The 27,051-nt window shown below is 42.2% G+C and overlaps 1 protein-coding gene across 1 annotated transcript in view; it reads left to right on the top strand.

The window, feature by feature from the left end:
* Positions 1–27,051, top strand: part of LOC124789000 (octopamine receptor Oamb-like) — a 596,669-nt gene that overhangs the window by 269,116 nt on the left and 300,502 nt on the right. The window contains exon 3 of the mRNA XM_047256287.1: positions 9,507–9,607. Coding sequence (XP_047112243.1) covers positions 9,507–9,607 — 101 coding nt within the window. The remainder of the gene's footprint in view (positions 1–9,506; positions 9,608–27,051) is intronic.

Genomic DNA, 27,051 nt, shown 5'->3' with positions numbered 1-27,051 from the left:
CACCACTGCTGGCGGCTCACCTCCAACTGAGCATCGCTACGCGCTGTTAACATCCAGCTGCCCAACACTACAATGGCAGACAACAATGCAAACTAGCCACAGACTGCACACAGCACAGCCAGTGATTTTCATACAGAGCGCTACGTAACGTTGCCAATAAGAAAACATGAACAGCCTGCTTACAAAAGTAGGGAACAGTACCGCTCATGCGTTGGAAGTTACACAAATCACACAAATACAATAAATCCGCTGAATTATCAACCCATATTACAAACATCGATAAGTAACAGGATTTTAAAACCAGTACGATTCAGAAAATACTGTCCATGTGAAACACATTTGGATCCTTATTCGTCCGAGGTACTGAGTGCTGTCGACAAAGAATCCCGATTCCACTTTTCCAGATTTTGAGAAGGATTTTGACGATGTTCCTCACAAGCTGCTTCTAAACAAATTGCTTGGAGTACTGTGCATCTGGATCATCGGTATTTGTAACAGAAATGTCAGGAAGTTGTCGAGTGAAACCGAAATTATATTTGGAGTTACCCAGGGAAGTGTTATAAGCCATATGCTGTTCTTAGTCTATATAAACGATGAAGGAGACAATCTCAGCAGCTCCCTCCAATTGTTTGCATATTTTTCGTCGTTTGCTGTCTAATAAAGTCACACGAAGATCAAACCGAATTACAATATGATTTAAACAAAATATCAGCATGCATTGATCCTGTATCACATACTATATTGTAATAGTTTCACAATATTGTAATGATAAAGAGTACATTGAAGGTTAAGAAAACTGTCCGAAAGACTTAACAGGTAAAGCAGTGAGATACAGAGGTAATGAGGAATGATGAGATACGTTTGGAGTACTTCAACGTTGTTGATACAGCTATAGTGAATACCACTGTAGGCAGTTCATTTGCAAAGAATGGACAACACTAAAAAGGGCACTCACACATAAATTGGACAGATAATCATAGGTACAAGGAAAATGACTGCGAAGAAACTTGTGAAACTGAAGGACTACTACAATTCATTGATGAAGGCAGAAGTACAACAACTTCGTGGCAAATTAAAAATACGTGCTAGACCGCGTCTCGAATCTGGCGTCAGGATTAAGAGTACAATGCAAATTTCACTGTTTAACACGGAGGAAAGAGAGCGGGTAGATGGGAAGAGTACACCTCTTCGTGTAAACTTTCAACTATGTCGTCCTCTTCGGTCAGAAAATCTTCTAACGGATTTTCGTCACAACTTCAAAATCCTCCCTGGGTGATATACTTTGCACGGGAAGCTGAAGGTGTAACCTTACTTCTCGGCAGAGGATGAGGACTTGTAAAATAAGGCAGAAGGGATAGATAACGTTCCTTCGGAATTTCTATAATCATTGGTATCAGTGTTGTCAAAACGATTATTCAAACTGACGTGTAGAATCTATGAGAATGGAAACCTGCCATCAGAGTTTCGTGGAAATATCATTCCCGAAGACAGCAGGGGTAGATAAATGTAGGTACCATCATTCTAACAACTCAATCATCCAAATTTATGACAAGAGTAACACACGTAAGAGTGGAAAACAAAAGTGAGGATCTGTTAGATGACGCTCATTTTCGCTTTGTAAAGTTAAAACCACCACAGAAGTAGCTCTGACGTTGCGGCTGACAATGGAAGCATGCCTTATGAAAGATAGACACCTTCACAGGATTTGCTGATCTAGGAAAAGCGCTCGACAATGTTATTTGCTAAAATATGCTAGAAATTCTGAGGAAGAATATGAGTAGGCTGCAGGGAAATTCAGGTAAAGTGCAGTATGTACAAGATCCAAGAGGAAAAAGTAAGAATGGAAGGTGAAGAACCACGTGCTTGGATTGAGACCAGGATGCAGTCCTTCACCCCTGTTGTTCAGTCTACAGAGCGAAGAAGCAATGGAGTTGACAAAGGTGTCAGAGGGAGATTAAAATAGGAGTTGACATGATATCCACAATTAGATTCACTGTTAACATTGGTATCTTTTATTGATGAGAATAAGAATTATAGGACCTGTTGAATGGAATGAAGAGTGCAGCTGGTATAGAATATCTATTGAGGGTAAATCGATGGAAAATGAATGCAATCAGAAGTAACAGAAATGAAATTAGCGATAGATTTAACATCAAAGTAAGTAATTTGGCTACTTTGGGAGCATAATACCACATGATGGACGAAGCCGGGAGGACAGGAAAAGTATACTAGCTAAGGCCAGGAGGGTACTTGTGGCCAAAAGAAATTAGCTAGTATCAAACATCGGCCTTAACTCAAGGAAGCAATTTCTGAGAATGTACGTTTGGTCTTTGCATTGAATAGTGGGAGACTGTGAGAGACAGGAAGATAAGAGACTTGAAGGGTTTGAGATGCGGTGTCACAGAACGATATTGAAAATTAGGCGCACTGACAAAATAAGGAACGAGGACGTTATCCGCAGGATTGGCGAAGAAAGTAACACATAGAAAGCACAGACAAGAAGAAGGGATTGTATGATAGACATAACTTCTGTGTTACTAGAAGGGGCTGCTGAGGCTAAAAGCTACAAGGGAACACGAGGGTGGGAGTACATTTTACAGTTGAGGACATAGGGTGCAATTGCTTTTCTGAGAGGAAGAGAGCTCATGGCGGGTTGCAACAAACCAATCAGTAGATGACTCTGCAGTGGAGTTCGCGGTGATTTCAAACAACCTGGAGGGTTTAAAGTATTTTCTGCGCAGGGACTCGAACTAGGGAACTTTTTCTTTCATCTTTCGTAGGTAAGTGCTCTAGTGATTGGGCTACCCGAACTATCGTAGCGAGCCACCAACACCTTCCCCTTCGTTTACCTTACGACGCGTTCACCTGTCAGCGGCGAGTTCTGTTATGCACCATAACTAAGACATCCAACCCGTCTGCATCAGTGTTGAGGTCTTTCAGTAGATATAATGCTGTTTAGATAACTTACGTATGACGTCGTCGAGAGAAGTTATCGACACTGAAATTAATAATCAACGGCTGAGGCAGCATTAACTCTGTCGCTCTGTTTTCTGAGAAGGGAGAGAGCAGGATTCCATGCAGAATTTAAACAAAAACGACCATCTACATTCGTAAGGTTATTTGCTAATTTAATTTCATCACCTTCCTTAATAACGCTATCCCAACAGCTGGAAATGCATGCCTGAATCTCTGTGTTTTTATGTTCCATAGGATGTCAGGTGCCGAGACAATGTTCTGCAATGTCTGATTTGCACGGCTGTTGTAAGCGTGTGTGTCGCTTATGCTCAGCACACCGCTCTTCCACAGTCCTGATAGTCTGTCCAATGTATGAAATGCCGCATTCGCAAGGAATACACCCAAAAGGAACCTGATCTTAGATTGTATACATCGTATTTCCGCAAAATGCGACCAGTATTCTTAGAAATCCTCGCTGCGTAAGGAAAAAATGGAGTAGACTTTGGTGCCACCTAGGTGTCATCTTCACTCACCCGGTACACAGTAGGTTGATAGTGCAACGCACGTTTGATGTGCATTTCACTATAACCATTCTGACGAAAGGTGACTTCGAGATGTGCCAACTCAGTTGACAAACTCTCAGGATCCGAGATGACGTTGATCTGGATGGTGACAACTATCAGCCTGCAGATACAAGTCACTGTAAGCAGACTTCCCACGAATGACATGTCCCAGCATACCATCCATCTTCCGCCTGCCCAACACATCAAGGAAGGGAAGACAGTCATCCTTCTCCACCTTCAACGTGAAACATGAAGGTGGATTAAATTCAGGCATTCTAAGAAGTAGTTCAAATTCTCACTGCCATTAGGCCAAACAACAAATGTATCGTCTACACATCTAAAAAAATACGGTTTCAAAGCCACCGACTCCAAGGCGCACGTTCCTCGAAATCTTCCATAAACAGATTGGAAATAACAGGTGGTAACGGGCTTCCCCTCGCAACCCCATCTGTCTGTTCGTAGTACTGGTCACTGAATAAAAAGTAAGTGGAAGTCAGTACAAGAGGAATTAGTTTCGTTAACTCGGAATCAGATCTCAGTCATCCATAACTAATCAGGGGAACACGAATGAAAAGAGAGACCACATAGTAAATTACAACGATATCAGAGTCATCAAAACGCATCCCCTCTAATCGATTTAAGAATTCCGCCGAGATCTTAATGTGGTGCTCACACCGACCTACTGTAGGGCTCAACAGAATATCAATGTGTTTCACTACACGATATGTCGGAGCCCCAACATTACTCGCAGTCGGACCTTAGGGAAGTCATACAACCTAGGCGGAACAGCACAGTAAGACTCTTGATAGTTTCCTGCGAAAGATTACTTTTTTCTGGAAGCTGTTAGTCTCTCTCTCAAAACTTTGTGTGGGATCAGCTCCGACCCTGCGATATGCTGCGTGAGACAATAAACACTGCATTTTTGAACGTAATCCAGCACAGTAGGACTCTTGATAGTTTCCTGCGAAAGATTACTTTTTTCTGGAAGCTGTTAGTCTTTCTCTCAAAACTTTGTGTGGGATCAGCTCCGACCCTGCGATATGCTGTCAGACAGTAAACACTGCATCTTTTGAACGTAATCCTGCTTGTCCACAACAACGGTAGCATTGCCCCTGACCGTAGGTAAAATAGCAATATCCCAACTAACTCTAAGTGAACGTAAAGCAGCCCTTTCAGCTGCTGTGATACTCATGATATCTTAGGAGAGCTTACACATGCACCAGAATAAATACGTGAGCTGGGAAAGTTAATAAGCATGTCAAGATAACTCAGGATTCACTGCAACAAAAGATGAGTTAAGAATCTCGAAAGAAATGGAACGATAAAATTAAAAATAATGACTGCAGCTGCGATACGAATGTAACTTGATCTCAATGTTCCTAAACTTCTCACGATGGCAATCTCAGTTAAATCCTAACACCGCAGTAAGAACCTTTTCATTCTGGCTGCGTCTAGGATCTCTGCTGCTCTCTCCCTATCTCTACACCGTCCTACTGAACAGAGTGCTCTCTCCAACACCGAAAGCCTTCTCAATTTTTTGTTTCTCTAACTCTGGTGTTTCACTAAAAATAATGCAGCTGAAAACCAGCGTCAGCCAATCACGACTCTTGGGTATTTGTTGACCTATCGAAACACTGCTGTCCTCTCGCCTCAAGAGCCTCTCAGAAAAATCAGTGCCACTTATCGGCGACCAGTGAGAGCTCTTGTTTTGTTATTAGCCTGTAAGGCATGGGCAAATGCTTGCATCTTCCCCTGCCAATCAGACTATTTTTGAAAACGTTTTAGCTAAACCACGAAAGATTTCGCATATCTTGTAAATACCACTGGCGTCGCTGAGTCCTGCAAGGACCTAACTTCCTACATAGCCAGCAGACTGTCAGCCCTCGACTAGCTCCGTCATGTCGCATGTGTGCATAAACGACTGATAGTTTGAGAACTATCTCCTTGCTGCTGAAGCCGTCATGACTGCAGGAGGCGTAACTACATCGTTAATCAGAAAGCAGTCCTCCACAGTACATTCCACCAGAATCCTGGCGTGACGGACCCCTGGAGAGTTCAAAGACGAGCCTCGTCTGTATACTTTTCATGAGATTCTGCGTTGTCTGAGGGACACAATAAGACCGCTCTCCCCTTTGAAACACTCAACTGGAGTATGTGAGGTGACGGGCGAGTTGTGGAGCCCTGAAAATATTCTAACTTCTGAGTTGGCGTGGCCGCACGGGCCGCTCGGTAAGCCAGGGCTCGTCAGCGACCACATGGTGCCGAACATTAGCTGAGCAAGAGCGGTAGCCCCAGCGCATGGTCCAGCAGACGCGTGGCAGGGAATTCCATGGTGATGCTGTGTCGATGAAGGAGACCCGCCGGGAGTGCCAAAACTGGCGGACTTTGTGAAAATTTAATGGCAGAAATTTCACAGTTCATATAGAAATTAATAGTAGCCAGATGAATCATGATACTTCAAGAAGAAACAGGTCCAAAACCATTATTTGCATGACGATTCTGATGGTGTAATCAGATTTTCTATATCTTTATTAGTTTAAAGTTTAGTATCTAACTGTATATTATACAAGTAACACCCAGCAACGAATTTCCGAAATCACTTGATTCATCCGATTTTGTCAATCGACATGTCTTTAGAAAGCTATTAGTGTAAACCTAAATTGTTATAAATTACAGGCATGTAACTTGAATAATACATGAGTTATTGAAGGTCAAAGTGGCCGATTACTATTGATCACGTCAGTCCACAAGTACTCCACAGTTACACGAAAAAAACGGTAGCAGCATGCTTACAAATATATTTATTCATTTATGTCTTCTTTATATCCAATATATACTATTTATGAAGAAATTGGTCAATTATTTACTGTGTTTTAGAAAGCACAGAGACATTAGGCTACTGGTTTATGTCTGTTCTAATTCCTTTGATATATGTTTATTAAATTCGTTTATGTGTTTAATAATGTGTGTTATAGCGTGTTTATGGTCCAGCTGTAGGAATAGTTACTAAATTTCAACTTATTTAAATGTAAATCCGGTATTTCGAAGAGTTTCATTATGTTTGTGAGTGTACGTGGGCCTGGAGACAGGGCGCGAGCGCTCTAGCCAATCCAGCGATCGTTTCCAAAAAAGATACGTGGAGAGACTGCATGAAAGTGTGGGAGGGGGCAGTTCTGGATAGTGCAGCGCGAGGGACAGTACAGGAGAGGACACAGAGCGTCCTGGACAGTACGGCGCGATAGACGCACGGTCGCGGGAAATACTTGGAGAGTGGAGCAGTTTGCGCGTGGTCGCGAGAGATAGAAATATTTCGTAGTGCCGACTTGTGTACTTATGAGATTTCCGTGGCTTCTGCAGGGAAGATGTAGTACGCATTTAGAAGTGAATATCTCGCAAGCTATGTTGTTGTTCATAACTAACTACGTGAAGTAGGAATCTGTTGTTTCCCTATTATTCAACTTATAATTTATTGCTGGACTATCGACACCAGTAAGTGTTTCTCAGTAATAAACGGCATTCTAAAAGGTACTTCTGCTATCGTACTCATTACTTAATTTTGTTAAGATAGTACCTGCAATATAGTTGCAATCCTTCATTTATAAATTAGTATGTTGCATTAAAAATTCGCAATTGCCGAGTGATAGGAACCTTCGACCATCCGATTCATGTGTATATTCATACTGTATACTGTAGACTCAGCAGTATTTGGCTTGTAATGCGGCCCAGCCCCTAGACTATGAAACCAGCTAAAACTTTTAATAATTCAACTCTGAGTTTGAGGGTACATAGTTCAGAGCCATCACACCACCACATCACATAATTTCATTTATTTCTGAAAGCTCGCAAGTAACAACAACTCGGTACATCAGACGAAAATACTATTATTTCAGTACAATCTGATTTACTCATTTCTTGCCCTTCAAAGGGCGGTACTGAAATATCTATCTAGATTTCATTAAAGGAGCTAATTACGACAGTGACTGCACTTCCTTCTGTTCTGCTTTCGTTCACACTGAAATTACCGTTGCGAGAACATCTGAACTGACTTTTAGCCACAGCAGGTGGACGTCTTGTTCAAAGTGCAAGCGCTAAGATGAACGCCAGCATTTCCACATGTTTCTTTTGTTAATCTACCTCTTTGTCATCCTATGCCGGATTGGGTTTTCGTCTTAAGCTGGACTAGAAAAGGAGTTAGGAGTGAAGACAGAGATAATCATTTATGAAACATACAAACCTAAAGAAAAAAATAACACGATTCTTTCCGAATGCAATCATTTAGCTAGCGGAAAAAGGCAATGAACAGTTTAGAAAAGTAGAAAGATATGAGAAGGATCTAACAGATCTCTCTTAGTGCTGACAGTTCTTCGTATGTTCACGGTTACAATTCGATTTCGTTACTATAAATTACTCACACTAACACATGACGCCACAGCATCTGCTTTCCGTTATTTTTCATCTATAAATGGGCTACGCTAAGTAGCCACGCAACAATGTTTCTTGGAGAGTACTTCGTACTAATATTAGGCATTCCTTGTTCTGTTGCAGTCGCTTATAAACTGAGAGGAAATTAACTGTAGGTGTATTCCTGCATGCGTTATCCTGAAGGTTCTGAAATTTACCCAACAGTGTTTCCAAAATTTAAGCGGCCTCTTTTCACGAGAACAACGTAATCCATCTTTCAACAAGGTAGGAAATTTTGTTCGGTATCATATGAACAATTCAGTCATGATGAAACAAACTGCAGACGGTTTGCGGCATTGCTGATAAAGTGATGCTAAGGGATCAGTTCTCTTTTTAAGAGGAAAACAGCATAACGAATAATCGAAAAGTGTTCGCTAATTTTATCTAACAAGTAGTTCCTTTTCACTGGTAGTCCTACAGCGTTTCGCTGCTCGTCATCTGACTTTACTGTTGAACACTCGTTCGAAAGGACAACGAAGTTCTGTCAGCGATTGAATGTGATGATACAAGAAGTGTACACCGAAGTTTGGAACTCACCTGTCTAGCTATTATCTGACACGGTCAGGCAAAGCCACATATCTTACATCATATGCAAACAATCTGGCAGATGGCTAGCTGTGAAGTATAGAAGATAATCTTGTTTCTGAAATGCTCACGGATTATAAATTTTCACTTTTACACTTATTTTTGTCATTGTTCAGCCTTTGAATGAATTCGCTAAAGTGATGAAAGTGTCTTTGCAGCATCACAGTTAATACCCCAAAGGTATCGTAAGTAGGTTCACAAAATATCAACAGTGAAACTTGAAGTAGTACCAAAAAAATTGTTCAACTGGCTCTCAGCACTGTGGGACTTAACATCGGAGGTCATCAGTCCCGAAGACTTAGAACTACTTAAACCGAATTAACCTAAGGACATCACAAACATCCATGCCCGAGGCAGGATTCAAACCTGCGACCTTAGCAGCAGCGCAGTTCCGGACTGTAGCGCCTAGATCCGCTCGACCACAGCGGCCGGTTGAAGTGGTCCCGATCCCTAGCACTCTGCGCAATAAAACGCAGCAAAATGAAACAAACATTTGCAAAATTGGAAATTTTCCTGACATTTGGCAGACAGGAGTATATATTAATAACTGCAGTTGCAAAATGAGTACATCCCCAAAGCAAATGAAACACTTATCAACCTTCAAGAAGAGTTGAGCAAGTTAGGGTAGTACTAAGTGCACTTTAGCGGGTTGTGGTGTGAACTTTCTTGACAACCAGCTCATACTACCACAGAACATGCGCCTGCAGCAGACAGTCCTGTCCAAGCCATGATGTGAGTCGTCGTATTCCCTTTTCTTAAAATTTTGTTAATGGCTCGTGTGTTATGTGTTCTATGATAGAGTCGCTTAATAACAAAACTGAATCCTCGTTGTCGCAATAGTAGTTTTATATCGATTAAAGTTATTACATAACTAAATATTAGAAGACATTTAATTAACAATTTTTTCAGTTGGTAGCTGATTTTTTTGTATTCTTGTTTCAGGTGAGACATGGTCGTGTGGAAAGTTTTCAAGCAACATCCATACACAAAAAGGTTTCTGCGCAACTCGTATTTCCTGTCTGAAAGAATCTTCGAAGAATACGGTAAGTTCAAGACATTACTGGCTCTTACTTTCTAGGTACCTGCGCAATGTAACCATCAAGGGTAAGCAGCCTGTCAGACAACAGTATCTTACACTCGTCCACTTAGCCGCACCACACGGAAGATACCATGCTGTCAGAAAGACATTCGTTTGCATAGACGATGCATTTTTCATGTAACTGGCAGTCGCCACTTCACGTTTTGCATAATTTTCGTAATTTGCTAGCCATACATCCGGGAAATGTCTCAAGGATGTTTACCTTACTCCTACACGTAACCCCAAACAAGGAAAGTACTGTTTCAATGATCGGTACTATAATGTTAGTGCAAACCTATTATCTCACGTTCATAATAAAATATTTTTCCCGAACTTCTTGCATTTTCCTTCTTGCACTGTTCGCAGAGTTCGCACACGTAACAAGTTCCCCTTCATGACATGTTTTTACAGACTTTGCGTTCAAAGATTTTGTCACACGTAACTCTCTTAAGTTTATTTGTACCTTACTGAATTAAGCTGCTGCCATTCGCTTGCGTAAGTGCTTAATGTCTGGTATGTTTTCCAAGGTCTATTTTTCATGATTCTTATCTGGAGCAATATGGTTCGGATTGCCTCTTAAACGAAGTCGTTGCATACCTTGAAGCATGGTCTGAGTCAATCTTCGCAGGAATGCCTACGCCAAAGGCCAAAGCATGTCCTTACAATAAAATACTTGACCATCCTACGCTTCTATCACGGAATACTACATGTTATTAATTTAACGTCCTCCACCACATTTTGCCACTCTGTGATGGCTAACTTCTGGAACTACTGTAGGGATATTATTATTTATGAAACGTTACGTCGGTTCTTGGAGGAACAGAGACATATTAGTAACCTTAATGCAACGTATTAACGGTCCACAACGTTAAGACGTTGTATTCAAGTTATCAATATTGTTATCGTTTTTCTTAATAGATATCTTGAAATACAAGGAAGGTTCAGAAATATGATTTATAATTATTTTGAAAACTGACTGAATGATGAAGTCCGTCAGTTAATTCTTGCCTCCTGAGGATTTCCCTGGCGTGCCCTGATGAAATCGTTTAAGCTGTGATAGAATTTTGAGTTAATCTTCAGTTCTCTGAATTTTAATCGTATGCGTACGCAGTGTCAGTAAACGCAATTACTCTTACGCGGGAAAAGTCGACTGGCCGTACTTAATGCTACCCGAGCGAAGCAGAACCGTGTCGCTTGTTCACATACTTGAAATTATTGTTACAAAAATTGAGAGATCGAGCATCCTGACGAAGGAGAAAAACTCTGTTCCTGTATTCATAAGGAAGATGTTCAGATACTTCTATGGCTGCATATTTTGAACCTTTGTGGCGCAAGAGAAAGGTTGTCGATTGTGGGGGCTACTTTTGTACCTATTGTTATGCACTGTGGGTGGGTGAGTGTGGGGTGTGAAGGGGAACGCATCATTCGCATGTGCATGAATTAAACAGCAAAGGGAAGGGAAGCGAAAAGGTGGTTTCATTGAGGCCGATTAAGCCATATCCTAAGGGCTTTTCGTGCCGTTTCTGACCGGTGATGTGTTTGAAAACGTTTTCCTCGGTCAGTGATTTCAATGCTGGGTGTCGCAGTTCTTACTTCCATCGCAGAGGCGTCAAAAGAAGGGGTGAAACGTGTGTAGCGGGGATGTGACCACTTTCTCATCATGTGACTCATCCATGATGGTGTATGAAGGAAAATTGTGGTGAAATTTGTGCCAATGTGACATTGGTAACCTATCTTACTGCTCGCCTGAACCTCTGAATTGTGACTTCAATAGCATGCTGTTTGAAGCGCCACTGAGCCATAGGGTGACGTCGCAGGGCGCCAAGCTTTTGCACCATTACAGAGGAACGTTGTAGGCTAAATTTCAAACTTATTCGTCGTAGAGGGAGACAATTACGATGTTTCGAAAAAGTGATACTTTAATTTTTTGCGCAGTGAAGATGCTGCAATTATTACGAATTTGTAGCTGATTATTGACAACAAACGTCAAAAGACAGTAAATGATTTATGAGATTATTGTTGACAACATGCAGTTAGAGGCGTCCATACGAAATTCAAGGTACCCATGTGCAGTTAGGGAGTGCACACCAGATATTAGCCTCACTGTAATACACTGGAACTTCAGTTTGTGGGTCACGCAAGCTGTCCCGCGCCAACACCATTGCGCAACTAGTGTGATGCATTGTCGGAAGAGTGTTCACGTTCCGGGTTTCCTGCAGACACCGCTATCCTGAGATACGGATGATGGTGGCATTACCGTATACAAGTAAAATGGCTCGGAAAATAGAAACGTGCACCAAAGCTGAACTAAGCGGGAAAGTATTATTTTTGTGGACAATAAATTGCACACAGATCCACCGCGAAATACTGTCACTATTTTGAAAATACGCAGTGTCGTGCCCAGTCATAATGAGTGATGTTGATGAGGAAGCCGAGATCGTAGACATGCGATTCCTATGTTTCTTGAAGGCTGAAAGAGTATTTAGAGGGAAAGAGCAGTGTTACTCACATTTCCATAGTTTAAATATCCGTTAGTTTCGATAATCTTTAAACCATCGATATGCCGATAAACTATCAATTGTTTTGGCAGGTATATCAATGAAAAATAAATTAATAATAATTTTTATTGGATAAAATAGTAAGTACCAGCACAGGAAATGCAAAGTTTGTTTTATGAAAAGCGAGATATTTAAATTATTTTTCTTTTGTCTTCTCCGTTTTTTGTTAATTATTTCTCCTACCACGGACGAAACCCTCTCTGCAAATAAATGGTTCAAATGGCTGTGAGCACTATGGGACTTAACTTCTGAAGTCATCAGTCCCCTAGAACATAGCACTACGTGAACCTAACTAACCTAAGGACATCACACACATCCATGCCCGAGGCAGGATTCGAACCTGCGACCGTAGCGGTCGCGCGGTTCCAGACTGTAGCGCCTAGAACCGTTCGGCCACTCCAGCTGGCCCCTCTCTGCAGTAACAAGTCCCTAGACAGCACAAATGTTTATTGGCCATTGCACGTGAGAAACAATATTCTAATATGGAAGCATGGATATCTATTATAGGCTTTTCAGAATAGACATAGTTCAATAGAATCAGTGACTGCTCTAACGACGTCACAGTTACGCTTTTGCTTATTGGGCAGAAAAGTACGAGTAGATAATCCGATAGACGTATCAGTAGGTGCATTAGCGCCACTCACGAATCCTTCTGTTTCCTGTGTTATTCTTGGTGTCGATGAGTCGACCCGATGACAGCTGCGTACTGTTTCAGAAGGAGTTACGCAGCGCTGTCGGCCTCTTGAAAAGTCCTGAAACCTAGAGTTTAATAATGTGCAAGCATATTAACAGTCCATGTACTAAATGGTTTTAGTCTTTCATTGACTGGTTTAATCAAGCAATCTGGAACACTTCATGCTTCATTAGTTGCTAAAGTGCTTCCCAAGTCTGACAACTTTGCAGAAATATCTCGTATAATCACAATCACAAACGCTGAACGAATCGTTGGAATGTCATATTTTCCTCTACTAATTGCGTTGTATTATAAAAGCTTTATTTACATTTGTACTCGTAGCTACAAATAAGTAGGCTTACACATTTGAAAACGGTCATGTGTATAATGCGCATTCATGAATCCATGTTATTTACATGTGAAAGTTTTGTCATAGCGGTTCATCGGTATATCCGCACACCCGGTTGCTGATATCACACGAAAACAAACAAAATTTCCTCTCTCACGCTCCCTCCCCCGCAGTGTATAAACCAGCACTGATTGTCTAAGAAGCCCCCGCGTTTGATGTTCATTTAATTTTGCTTTCCTATCTTCTTTCGCTCTGTACCCAGCACGCCACGGAAGTAAAGGACAACTTTTCGCGTGCCCATTAAATGGGAATCATATCAAACGATATGATTACCAATAGCTAACGTACTCTGCCGGTAATATCGACAGTGCGGATACTATCGATTAATGGATATTTTATGTACGTTTAAGTACACTACGAAAGAGAGTTTCTTACAATGAGAACGGTCACAAAGTGATTCATCCCCTCGCAGCACCTCCTACGACCCTCCTCTTCATGCGACTCTACGTGTAATTATATATCTGGCTACGTACCTGTCCTCCTCTGATGTTTTCCTTGTCTGGTAGAAGCACGGCATAGACAATGTAATTTTCTTGTGCTTGTGTCTGGGATAGCGATCGTGTAATGTAGCTGTTGGTGGTAACGGGACGAGACAAACGCTGTGTCCCAGAACCAATTGGGTCATCGTGGCGATAACAAAGGACGGGAGGCTCCAACTGTTCGAGTGACAAATTGCGCAGCTCCAGCACGCTGAATCAACAATGGCGGCTATCGCAGGGGTGGGCGCTGGGTCGGAGAGAGCCCTGCAGCAATTTATTTTGGCGGAATTTCTCGCCTCAGGTGCGCACAGAGAAGCACCTGTCGTCTCCTGTGACACCTGAAAGCGTCGTCACGTTGTTTATAAAATCAGCGTATCGGTCACCGTTGCAAATGGCCATCATCAGGGTACTGTATTTAGTACGTAATGGCCTAGTTTCTTCGTTATTAATCATTTCAATCATCACACATGGTGAGAGGCTGACAGCAGGGACATAGCTGCACTGTTGATTTTAGCCAAAAGGTGATAAAATACAGTGTGACCCAAAAGCCCGTTAACATTTGAAAATGCCCTAATTCACGGAATAATGTAGACAGGGGGGTCAGACTTTACCCACGTTCCTGAAAAGACATGGGGCTTTATTGAAAACAAAAACGAGTTCAAAAACCGGCAAACAGATGGCGCTGGCCAGGTTGTGCTGGTTTTCACAGAATGAGCCGACGTACGCCTGTAGCATCATCCCTTGCCCGGCTGATGAACACATGTTGTAAGGTACAACTTTTATGCCAGATGGCGCTCCATCCCATATGTGTGAAAGCTCTCCTGCGTACATCGTTTGGTGTTGATCGTATTCCGAGTCACCACTTCCGTCATGCTTGGCCTCCCAGATCCGCAGACCTCAATCCGTGTGATTGTGGGATTACCTGAAATTGCAAGTCTACCGTGATCGTCCGACTTCATTAGGGACGCTAAAAGACAGCATCCGAAGACAGTTTCTCCCATACCTACTGATATTCTGTACCGTGCTGTTCACAACGTCGTCCCTCCATCACAGGTATCGTTAATAGATGACGACCGCCATATTCAGCATTTGTTATAAAGAACAACGTCTTTGCTACTAAAAATAGTTACGCAAATTATTACCTTTGTATCACATGAAGCTCCGTCTGTTCGTCATTTTCAGCACTTTTTTGGCTTCAATAAAATCCTATGTCATTTCAGCCATGTGTCTCAGTTTGTACCTCTCTACCTGTATTACTCCGTGCATTTTCAAATGTTAACGAACTTTTGGGTCATTCATTAATACAAATGTACTTTTGGCGGATTAGATTACCTTTTCAGTCTTATACTCTGACCACTAGAGGATGCTGTGGTATATGAGCAACGTATAGAGTTATTTTGCAAAATTACTGCAGTGAACGATCCATGAGGATAGAATAAAGGCAAAACAGATATTTTGGACACACAGCTGGAAAAGCATTCCAAGAAAACCGCACTCACTTAATCGTGGAGATAAAATACTTTTGACAGTAACCGCGGCATCAGCACCGGGTAGGTGTCTCGGCAGTATGCGATTAGCAGACGATCTTACGGAACATTCTCCCCAACTTCCTCTATCCATACCACTTATGTTGCTACCTACCAACCCGCCTCCTCGGCGACCGTTTTGTCGCTGGGATGTCGCACAAGCCACCACTGTGCTGGGATTCAATGAGCCTTCAAAACACTCGCTTGTGGGTTACGGAGAATTTCAACAGCATCGTGGCAGCAATCCATCTGAAACGCTTCAGCCTCGATGTGTGAATGAGGAAGCCAGTCATCCTTCCACGACGCCTCTCTGGCAAGGTATATCTGAACTTCCTGCGGGGGCCCTGTATTCTCTGCTGACACGTGGCATCCGTGATACGTAGGATAACGTGGCTACTACACGATGGTGCTCCGACTCACTACCCTCTTGGGTGTGTAGCTTAAACACTCGCACAGACAGTGCGGGATGTATTATCTTGTCTGCTTTCAGTGACTGAAACCTAAAGGTGTTTTATACCCATCTTCAAATGGGTGAACCTTCCTTGGAACGTATTTCCGGCTTTACATCGATATGACTTTCCTTGTCCTCTCATAAATCTTTCCTTGCAGTTTTTTTTCATATGACAAAATTCCCCTGTATATTTGCGTATTACATTTCGAAAGTCTGTGCTTGAGTGGCTGAATATAAAAGCACAAAAGGCTTCGTAATCGATTGCAATGAAACAACAAACATAACTGAGAGGGAAATTAGTATGAAAATATCATTTTCTTCTGGATAGACACCACAGCATCAATAGATCTGAAGAATGACCTCATTTCACCGGGTTCCACTTTAAAAATCGCGCACTTTGAAGATCGGGCTAAGAACAGTTACCTATCAACAGATACTTTAAAAAAAAAACCACTGTTTGTAATTGTTTCAAGCTGTTCTTCTCCAGTTTGGTCGTCTAATCAAACACAGAGTTTTCTGATGTTTCAGGCTGACCGTAAACGCAGAACACTAGTGTATATCATCTCTTGAAACTGCTCGAACATTTTTCCAAATCGTATACACCCCACCAACCCCAATAAACGCAATTGTCTATCCGATCGTCTCCAATCCAGGGATGCAGCTGCGGGTACACCAAACTGTCCCATCCTCCCTACACGACCACACCCACCTCATCCATTTTTAACAGACCCTCTTTTCCTGGCCCTCCCACGATCCCATATCCAACCTAAGATCGAGGCTCCGTTACCTTTGTCAGCCTTCCGACCCAGTCTCGCTCCTTCCTGCACCGATCGCTATTTATGCACGCCACTTCTCACATCATCAGCACACCCCCACTCTGAGATACAGCGAACCTTTAACCCGTTATTATTCTATTGCCTCTCCACCCTCTACCCTTTTTTCATTCCTAATGGCACAGTCTGTTGGGAGCTTGCCATATGCGCCTTCATCACTGTCATCGTCATCGTCTTCGTCGTCACAAAATCACCATTAAAATGTTACAGTAAATCTTCATCGGAATAACAGTATACTATTTCAATTATTTTCTTCTTTTTATTGTAAAGAAAACCTCTGTACGTATATTTCGTTTTGGAAGATAGAGATAATTTCCATTCTGGGAGAGACATAAGCCTCTGGGCCGTAATTTGAAAGTGCTACGTTTTTCATTTTATTTTTTCTATGTTTAGAGATCGGATGCCTAGTACTTAAAATACAGGGCGTCAATTTTGCAATTTTTTCATGTGATAACATAAAGTGTTCGCCACTCCAAACAAGTATTGTTTCTACCAACAAAAATTCAAAGTTATAGTAACAAAGATCGGAGTATTCTAATAATGACGCTTTACTCAGCACTAATAGTCTTGAGCATGGCCTTTTACATATATAACTGAAGTTAATACATCGTCTTCCTCTCGACACATAAAAGTCGCTTGCCTTAGTGTTTTTTTTTAAAGTATCTGTTGATAGCTATAGGCGAATGAGGGGCAGTACAAGACAAAGCAAAGCACTCCGTCTTCAGGCCACAAGTGGCCCATCGGGACCATCCGACCGCCGTGTCATCCTCAGCTAAGGATGCGGATAGGAGGTGTGTGTGGTCAGCCATCGCTCTCCCGATCGTTACGATGGTTTTCTTTGACCGGAGCCGCTACTATTCGGTCGAGTAGCTACTCAATTGGCATCACCAGGCTGAGTGCACCACGAAAAATGGCAACAGCGCTTGGCGGCCCGGATGGTCACCCATCCAATAGCCGGCCACGTCCGACAGCGCTTAACTTCTGGAATCTGATGGGAACCGGTGTATCCACTGCGGCAAGGCCGTTGCCATTGCATGACAGAGAGGCGTATTTACGCCTCCTCGCAGCTGTTAGCAACGGAGACATATCAGTGTGTGCCGCCGCTGAATCGGGAATGCTGCCAGCAACTGCAGGCAGGGAAAATGTTGAGAGGTCTTATCTGTCGTCACATGTTGGAAAGCTACTTCACGAGTGTCGTACTTTTCTCTAAAGTTAAATGGCTGGCTACAAGCCGTGCTACCTTCCTGAAATTGGTTTTGCCTCACTCATGGCGATGATCTGCTGAGTTGCCATCCAGGACCTCCCACGTTCCATTAGGAGCGTGCCAACAAAACATACCGACTCACCAGTGTCTACTAATCTGCATTTTCAGCGAATTTCTTTGATTTGAGCTTATCGATAGCTTCTTTCGTGGAGCCTAAGACCACTAAAATTTTTTACTGCCTTTGTAGATCTTCTGCTCGGTGAATAATTTTTTCCATTCTTTCGCTGACACCCGCAATGTACAATGGAAATGTGTAATAATTTTGCTCCGTCTCTTCCTCTCTTTTAGTTTCATTATGACAGTACAATGCTACATTTGTTCAGTTGTCGAAGGCATTTACCCTAAAAATGGGTGACGTTCCTCAGTTGTCATGCATCACTAATTCGGTCTGTCCTCTTAGTTAATGTATGCTGGGCAGAGTTGTTCTGTTTGCTCGATGGGGCAAGTAATGTGCAGGAAACAGTACCTGTAGGTTCCCTATATACTCTGTGGCCGTGAGCAGTCAGCCTTCCCGTACATTTCCACATCGAGGAAGGGAGGCTCGCCGTTCTTTTCAAGATTCTGTCTGAAATGTGTATTCGTACGCTGCTGACTGAGATGATGGTGTAAATTATTCAGTTCTCCTTCACCGTGTGACTAGGGTTAAAGATTTCTTCTATGTAACAAAGCAAGCTTTTGGGACGCCACGATGCAGAGTACTGATTCTTCCCATGCCAGCATAAAGATATCTACAACTGGATCCCCTGGCTGCATCACCTGTCTGTTCGTAAAACTTCCCCTTCCACCTGAAGTAGGTGGCCGTGAAACAATGATCTAAGATGTTGCAAAGGTCAGGTGCTTTGAGATACCTCACATTCATCCAGAACGTCGACACTTTACGTCAGTGGAATATTTATGAATAAGTATTTCGAGGCAAAACTAACCCTTAGGTCATTAGACGAGATAACTCAGTCTGTTAGAAATGCAGCTAAGTGAAGAAAGTCCTGAAATACGTTCCAGTGTAGCCCACAAGATGCCATAGGTTCTGAGTTTTCACCATAAGGTAGATTGGCGAATTATATCATTGACTATGAGAATTACAAGGTAAGCTAATTTGTGTACCTAACAAACACAGCAAGCATACTTAAAAGGAACGAAGAAGATAATCCAGAATAGAATCTGGCAGGGGCAAAAACTCCGACGACACCCAAAACATATCGAGAACCCAAGGTAAAAGTGTTTAGAATGCCTGAACACTCAGTGACCCATTTACAGAAACACATCACTTCTCACAAACAACGTCACGTCATCTCCCACCATAATTCAAAACAGAATAATTCCGCCTGAACACATTAACTGAGAGAGAGCATCGAATCAGTGATGCAAGACACTTAAAGGAAGAACTGCAGACATGGTAACCCCCTTTCAGAAACTATGACTAAGACAAAAGAACAATACGTTGCATTGTGCCATCACAAAGAGATGAGATGAGAAAGAACAAAGCTCATCGGCCTACTACCACACGCGCGATGAGTCAGGGAACGGATAGGAAGTGCTTTCGTCCATCGGTATCAAACCGATCATCGGAAGCAGCAACACTTTCAAATGTAGCGGAATCAATGAAAGCTACACACACCTGACCTTTGAGAATTCAGCTGCGAGTGCGGAATAATAAACATTGGTGAGACGGTGTGTCCTATTACCACATACGTAACGGAACACAAATCGGTTTTACAACTCCAACAACACAGCCGGTCATCAGAGGCGGAACATCAATGAGGGCGCCAGAACATTTTTTTTCTTTTAGTCTTCTGACTACCTTGATGCGTCTCTCGCCACGAATTCCTTTCCTGTACCAACATTTTTGTCTGAGAGTAGAACTTGCACCCCACGACCTCAGTTATTTGTCGGGTATATTCCAATTTCTGCCTTCCCCTGCAGTTTTTACCTTATACATTTCGCTCTAGTACCATGGGAGTCACTGCGCGATGTCTTAACACATGTATTACCATTTTATCCCTCCTTCTAATCAGTGTTTTCCATACGTTTTTTGCGTCACTGATTCTGCGGAGAACACCCTGTAATGGAACTGAAATGATGGTGGGCTGACAGTAATTTGGAGCCCGCGCGTCGGAAACGGGCGCGCTGGTGTGAGACTGCCAGGGAGTGCACCCTGATGCCATCTATTGGCGAAACTGGGAATTAGCGCTATCTGTCAGACAATGCACTAAGCTCTCGGAGTCAAATGTATTCTTTTTCTTGGTAATTATAAGTTATTACTGTATGATTTAATGTTATAAAGCGCTAATAGTAAATTATTATTACTGGTATGAACTCCAGGGTAATAAATATAAATATTCTTAAATACTAAATAATTTCGGTGAAAAGGTGGTAGGGGAAAGCCCCCACTCTTGGTGATACGAGCGTTGCTAGAGGTAGCTGGAGACACAGGGACTGAACAATGAAATGGCCTGGGGAGTGTTGACGTGATAGGACATGCGTAACTGTGCTCACGCAAAAGTGATTGTGCAACAGCGAAGAGGCGAATATCGTCGCCGTTTGTGGAGTAGAACGCGACGAATGGTTGTCGAAGCCGTCTCTATGCCACTGGGGCTGATTGTAAGAGTTCCTGCGCCTAGATTTGATGGCGGACGTGCAGTAGCTTATACGAGTGCTACAGCTCGTAGTTCCAGCCGCCATTAAGGGCATGAGGCGTGAAGAGCTGCGTTAGCCACATGCATCTCACCACCAGCACCGACACGTCTACCCAAGGCAAGACTGCTTGCAATTGTTAAGTCGAACTTTGTATACATGTAAAAGGAGAATACCAGTTTTCTTTTATGCAAGTGCAGAGGACAGAGTATAGTAATGAGTAAAATTACGACGCATGTTGTTCATTGTAAAGTGTAGTAACCTCAAACATAGTATAGTGAAATCAGACTGAGGCCACCATCGCCTCTTTCATTTACAATTCTTTTGGTTGTAGAATACTTTAGCGAATAAAAATGTTGAAAAGAGCAATGGTCACACCAGAATGAGTCACCTATTTATAGTTACTTAAATCTTTCTGAGTAACTTTTCAAGTAAAGTCACTTAACTAATTCTATATCAATTGTCCAAAGAGTAATATCCAAAATCATTAAGTAAGTTGAAGGATAGGATTTTGTTAACCTAAGTTGCATAAATTGTCTTGGTGGTAATTACCAAGCCAACTCACAGAAATTGAGAGAGTATTTGCTTTGTAGAATCACCTAGAATGATCAGAAATAGTAATATTCAGAATTAAGTTTAAAATTCAACTCAAGCCGTTTCACTTTGAAACGAGCCAAAAAATTGATTTATTCTTTCGCTCCTTCAGAGCTGGCGACCGTAGTTATAAGTATTTTCAGGAGGATTCGACGGTAAGTCTGCTGCTCTCGTCGTGCTGATAGAATTATCCACTGCTGCTAGCAGTGGTGATTGGATACATAAGCTCACTACCAAATTAAGTGGGTCAGGTAGGCAGTGTTACCGTGTGAACTGTAGGGCACTGTAGGCCGTGGATCGAACCCGTTCAATCATCACAGCTCTTTGGGAAATAGTCCGGTTAGGAGTGTACTAATCATTAGGTAAATACTGGCGAGTAACGGTCAAAAATGTATACGCAAGTGAATTTAGCAAGGTCCATGTAGCACCTACTTAATGTGGTGCAATGGCGAGGGTAGGAGTGGAATAAAAGTGAGCTGAGCTTGCGGCAGTTGCGCTGTATTCGAAGATTAATAACGTGAATTCACTACTACCTCTTACCATTAGGACTGAGCTATTTACGGTTAAAATACGTAGCAGTAAGCGCAAAGGCGTGACAGCTACAAGTCCGTATTGGCTTTATACATATGGAATTAGGAAGCGGGTCATTCCGTCAGTGGAGGGGGTTAAAACAACCGAGTCAGTTGAGAACATACCCCATTTACTGATGGAAAGATTCGGTGGTTCGGTCGCAACCCTCATTCCTTATCTTATCAGTACACCTAATTTTCACCATTCTTCTGTAGCACCACATCTCAAACGCTTCGACTGTCTTCGTTTTTACGACAGTCCATGACTCACTACCATACAATTCTGTATTCGAAACGTATATTCTCAGAAAATTCTGCCTCAAATCAAGGCCTATATATATGACACCAGTAGACTTTTCTCTGCCAGGATTGCATTTTTGCCATTGCTGGTCTGCTTTTCATGTCCTTCTTGCTCCGTCCGTCATGGGTTATTTTGGTTCAAGGTAGCAGATTTCCTTAACTTCAACTGTTTCGTAATCACCAATTTTGTTGCTGCGTTTCTCACTACTCTCATTTCTGCTGCTTTTCAGTACCTTGGTCTTTTGCCGGTTCACTCCCCATCCATGTTCTGCACTCATTAGACTGCTCATTCCACTGAACAGATCCTATAACTCTTCTTCACTGTCATTGAGGATAGCTATATCAACAGCGAATCTTATCATTGATATACTTCCAGCCTAGAGTTTAATGCCATCCTAGAACCTTCCTTTTATTACCATCGTTGCTTCTTCGATGTATAGACTGAAAAATAGAGGAGAATAGCTCCATCCCTGCCTTTATGCTTTTTTATCCGAGCACCTCATTTTTGATCAGCCAGTCGTAATGTTCCTTCTTGGTTCTTCTTCATACTGTATATTACTCGTGTTTCCGTATAACTTACACCTGTTTTTCTCAGAATTTCAAACATCATGCTCCATTTTGATTTATCGAACGCGTTTGCAGGCCGACAAATTCTGTGAGTGTGTCTTGAGTTTTCTTCAGTCTTGCTTCCGTTATCAAATGCAACCTCAGAACAGCCGTTACTGTTCCTAAAGCCAAAATGATCTTCATCTATAAGTAACAGAGTACTTATTTTCTCCACTGTATGTTATTCTTGTTAGCAGCTTGGATGCATGAGCTCTTAAGCTGAATATGTGATAGTTTTCGCAATTGTTGGCCAATGCTGTCTTCGAAATTGTATGGATTATTTTTTCCCGGCAGACGGTACGTCGCCAGTCTCATATATTCTACTTACCAATTTGAATAGTCGTTTCGTTGCCACTTTCCCTGAATGATTTTAGGAATTTAGATGGAATGTTATCTATCCCTTCTGTCTTATTCGATCTCAGGTCTTCCAGAGATCTTTTAAAAATCAAAGTAGTTCTTCCAATCCATCTGTGGCATGAATGAGCAAACCAGTGTTTAGTATCATTATTCGAAAACAGTCTTGGTTGCAATTTCAGTTGTTTATTTATCAACTACGCGTTTCAGCTTATTTAGGCATCTTCAGGCTGATCTTAATTTGGTATTTCTTAGGACGATCCTTTAAACAGTGTAGTCAGCTACACTGTTTAAAGGATCGTCCTAAGAAATACCAAATTAAGATCAGCCTGAAGATGCCTAAATAAGATGAAACGCGTAGTTGATAAATAAAAAAATGAAATTGCTACCAAGACTGTTTTCAACTAATAAAAAATAAAGGCATTGGTGATGTTCAACCAGAGACTCTGGACGTTTCAATTATCAATCAAAGACGCTATCTCTAGACTGCGGCCTGCATCTCGTGGTCGTGCGGTAGCGTTCTCGCTTCCCACGCCCGGGTTCCCGGGTTCGATTCCCGGCGGGGTCAGAGATTTTCTCTGCCTCGTGATGGCTGGGTGTTTTGTGCTTTCCTTAGGTTAGTTAGGTTTAAGTAGTTCTAAGTTCTAGGGGACTGATGACCATAGATGTTAAGTCCCATAGTGCTCAGAGCCATTTGAACCATTTTTTCTAGACTGCGGGTACCACAAAACTATAAAGCACCATAGACTAACGTTTTATAGTTGGGGTTCGTGAGCCTGTCCCACCATGCGCGGCATCACATGCAGCAGCTGAAGGCACATACAGTACCGAATTGTTTCAGCATGCAGCCTGCACTGCTCGAGCAAATACTGCGTCGCTGCCTTGGCATGCCCGGAATCCGCCGATGCAAGCTGCTGATGGAGAGTACCCAACAGCTAAGGCCACGAGTCTCCTATTCAGCTTCCAGGATAGTAGTGTACTCAAACTGTATGCGTGCAGAATAAGTTCAGTATGCAGGTGTCGGGAAGTGTTCTAAATGTTTGCGTCCCGTGCATCTGAGGCAGAACATGGGAACCAACCCGATATTCACCGAGTGGGAAACTGCCGTAAAGCCGTATCCGGGCTGGAAGACACATCGAACCATTGTCGTTAATTCGATCCAAAAGCAGGACCGACTTTCCTTCCTGTCCAGGAAGTGATGGTGTTAACCCGTGCGGCTACCAGGGCGAGTCCGATGCAAACCACTGGGAGATAAAACAAACAATATCAATGAAGAGTGTTGCTCCCTGCCTCTCAATTTCTGTGCCATCCAACCGAGATAGAGCTCAATTCAGTTCCAGACAAACTTTATCTGAGAGCAGGATGAAATCACAGAATGGAAGAGCTGAACACGGCACTGGTCCAGCAATAAATGCATCACTCTGGTGAAAGGAACTTGCAGCAGCGGCAGAAACGTAAGTTTTATAAACACGACGACCAGATTATAAACACGGAAACGTTTTATTGAAATAGATAGTAATCGCCAAAGTCCACGTTAGTATGTGTACCCCTAACTCCTTTCCGTTCAAATTAAAATTAAAGCAATCACTGCACTCGGTCGCAAAAATTAAGTCATTTGACGTGGTTTCGGCACTTTATGAGTGCCTTCATCAGAAATTATACATTTAATCTGGCCTACAACAAAAGTACAAAAATTATGGGAAATTTTTTTATAAGCTACTAGATGGCACTCTTGGTGGAATATTTACCTGCCCGTAGTTGCTAAAGCGGGCGCCTCAGTCTGTTGCTACCTGTGGCTTGACATGTGTGAGCAGCCCATAGTGGCTTGCGTTCCATGTATTCTTTATTTAAAAATTTTTGTGACTAAAGCTTTATCGCTTGATATTTATTTTATACGTGACATGTAAGTACTGATTCTTTCTTGTACTATTAGTCAGTACTTACTCTCTTATAAAAAAAAATCCATAATATTTGTACTTATGTTATAGGACTGTTTACATGTACAATTTCTGATGAAGGCACTCATAGAAGTGCCGAAACCAGGTCAAAAGACTTAATTTTTGTGACCGTGGCCTGTAATTGCATTAATTTTAATTTGTAAACGGTCGTTGACCACGCAGCCATGTTTAGAAATCTAATGCCTTCCGTTCGCTAGTGTGACAGCGTTATATGATACTTGACTTAAAGAACAAAGTCGCATTCACCTCGACATCGTAGCAGTTGGAGGCATACAGCAGTATACTATATTTTATTTCTTTTTTATTTACGAGAGCACTCTGAAAAGTAATGCCTCCGAAAATTTTAGTGAAAACTCTTAAAGAGTTTTACAGAAAACAAACGTTATTAACATTCTACTTCTTTCTTTTTCATGTCTACATATTTATTTCTCAACAAAATTATCCTGGCGATGAACACATTTTTCCCAATGAGAGACGAGTTTGTTGATACGGCCGCTGTAGAATGTTGACTTTGTTGACGGAGCCACAACCTGACCTCTCCTTCCACCGCTTCATCGTTGTCAAAGTGAAGTCCTCGCAAGTATTCTGTAATATCTGCAAACAGATGAATATCGGATAGGATGCGAATGAAGGATTACCGGTGACAGTCAACCCAAGGAGTTAGATTGTTGCAGAAGTCGCAGCGTTCGTCTGTGACCTGACATCGTCATGTGCAAGAAGAGGGTGGATGTTTGCTGCGGTGAGAAAGTCGACTAGAGCACACTGTTTCTCGGGCACCGAATTACTTAAGTTACACACACCTTTGTCACACGCTACAGTCCGGAGCCCTCCAGCAAATATACTCTATGAAGCTGAAATTTGTCAATCCAAGCAATCGTTGAATGGCTGCGAAATGGGGCCGAGAGTGTCACGGACGTGATACTTGAATTGGGGCGGCAATAATTAAATCAAAGGCATTTTTCGTTGTGGCAGAAACTTCGCGTGGAGTTTAAATCACGAACTTTCACCTACGATTTCAAAATATATTCTGTTAGCGCCATCCTACATAGGGAGCAATTATCATCATAAGAGAAATCAGAGTTAGCACAGAACTAGAGCGGTAGAAAACTACCCACCTCCCCCACCCCCCGGCCCCATGGATAGAGGAGCGTGTTATCACGACGTTTTCGGGTTCGGGGAGAAACGCCGGCTCCGAATCAAATCCGCCCGGCGTATAAACGACTAGAGATGTTGTGTGCACCTCCTGGATTTGGTTTTTAGGCGGTTTCCCATATTTGACCACGTGATTGCCTGGCTGGAACCCACGTCCCGCTACTGTTACACGATTCGCAAACATTCAGAAAACTTACATACACTTTCACATGGGACAGCAGTAGATGCGGACATGTGATCTGCAAAAAATGGTTCCCTAGGGAGAACGTGTGGTGGCGACAGGAAGGTAATCCGGCCACCCTCTACTAAGTACGGATTAACATGAAGAGTCCGTGAAGACGTGGGATAAGATCAGGAAAAGAAGCAAGTTCGGTAGAGTACAATGGTTGCTCTGTGTCTACATGTTTCAAACTCTTCCCCTAACTAAGACTGACTCAAAAATAATTAATTATCAATGTATCAGAGATACAAAGAAATTAACTCAGTTACCTTCTGTGTGAAAATATTTTAGTAGTTGGCCTTTGTCATCGTTTCGTCGATACGTGTCTCTATTGGCTAAATCGATGTGCACGCAACTGTGTTGCACGCATCTCATGTGTACAACAACGCCATTAACATGAAATGGCGACATCAACATGACGTAATTAATTGGGTGGCATTTGCATGTGGAAATACGCAACATGGTAATGAAAGATCACATTTACTCTTCATTATAAGTTTTTAGTATAATCATAACCCAAATTGGCAACTGGACACATAACGAAGCACGTACATTATCAACAACAATCACCGAATAGAAATAGGAAGGCATTATCTTCGAAATAATGACAAACCTGGAAATTATGTAATTAATATAACAATAACCCTTTATTCGCAGATTTCTTCAACAAATTCGTGGACATATCTACGTGAGCACAAAATTAGGCAAATAATTCAGTTCTGGTGCTCCTAAAAATAGACCACGGTCAGACCTTGACAACACGGTAAGATATTCCAGACAGCAACTTATCTTAAGCGACCTTGACACACTAATGGAAAATCGTGGCCGTACC

This window comes from Schistocerca piceifrons, chromosome 3, assembly GCF_021461385.2.
Source record: "Schistocerca piceifrons isolate TAMUIC-IGC-003096 chromosome 3, iqSchPice1.1, whole genome shotgun sequence".
In the NCBI taxonomy this organism is placed as follows: Eukaryota; Metazoa; Arthropoda; class Insecta; order Orthoptera; family Acrididae; genus Schistocerca; species Schistocerca piceifrons.
Note: the sequence above shows the minus strand (reverse complement) of the source record. Positions and strands in the feature narration are given on the sequence as shown.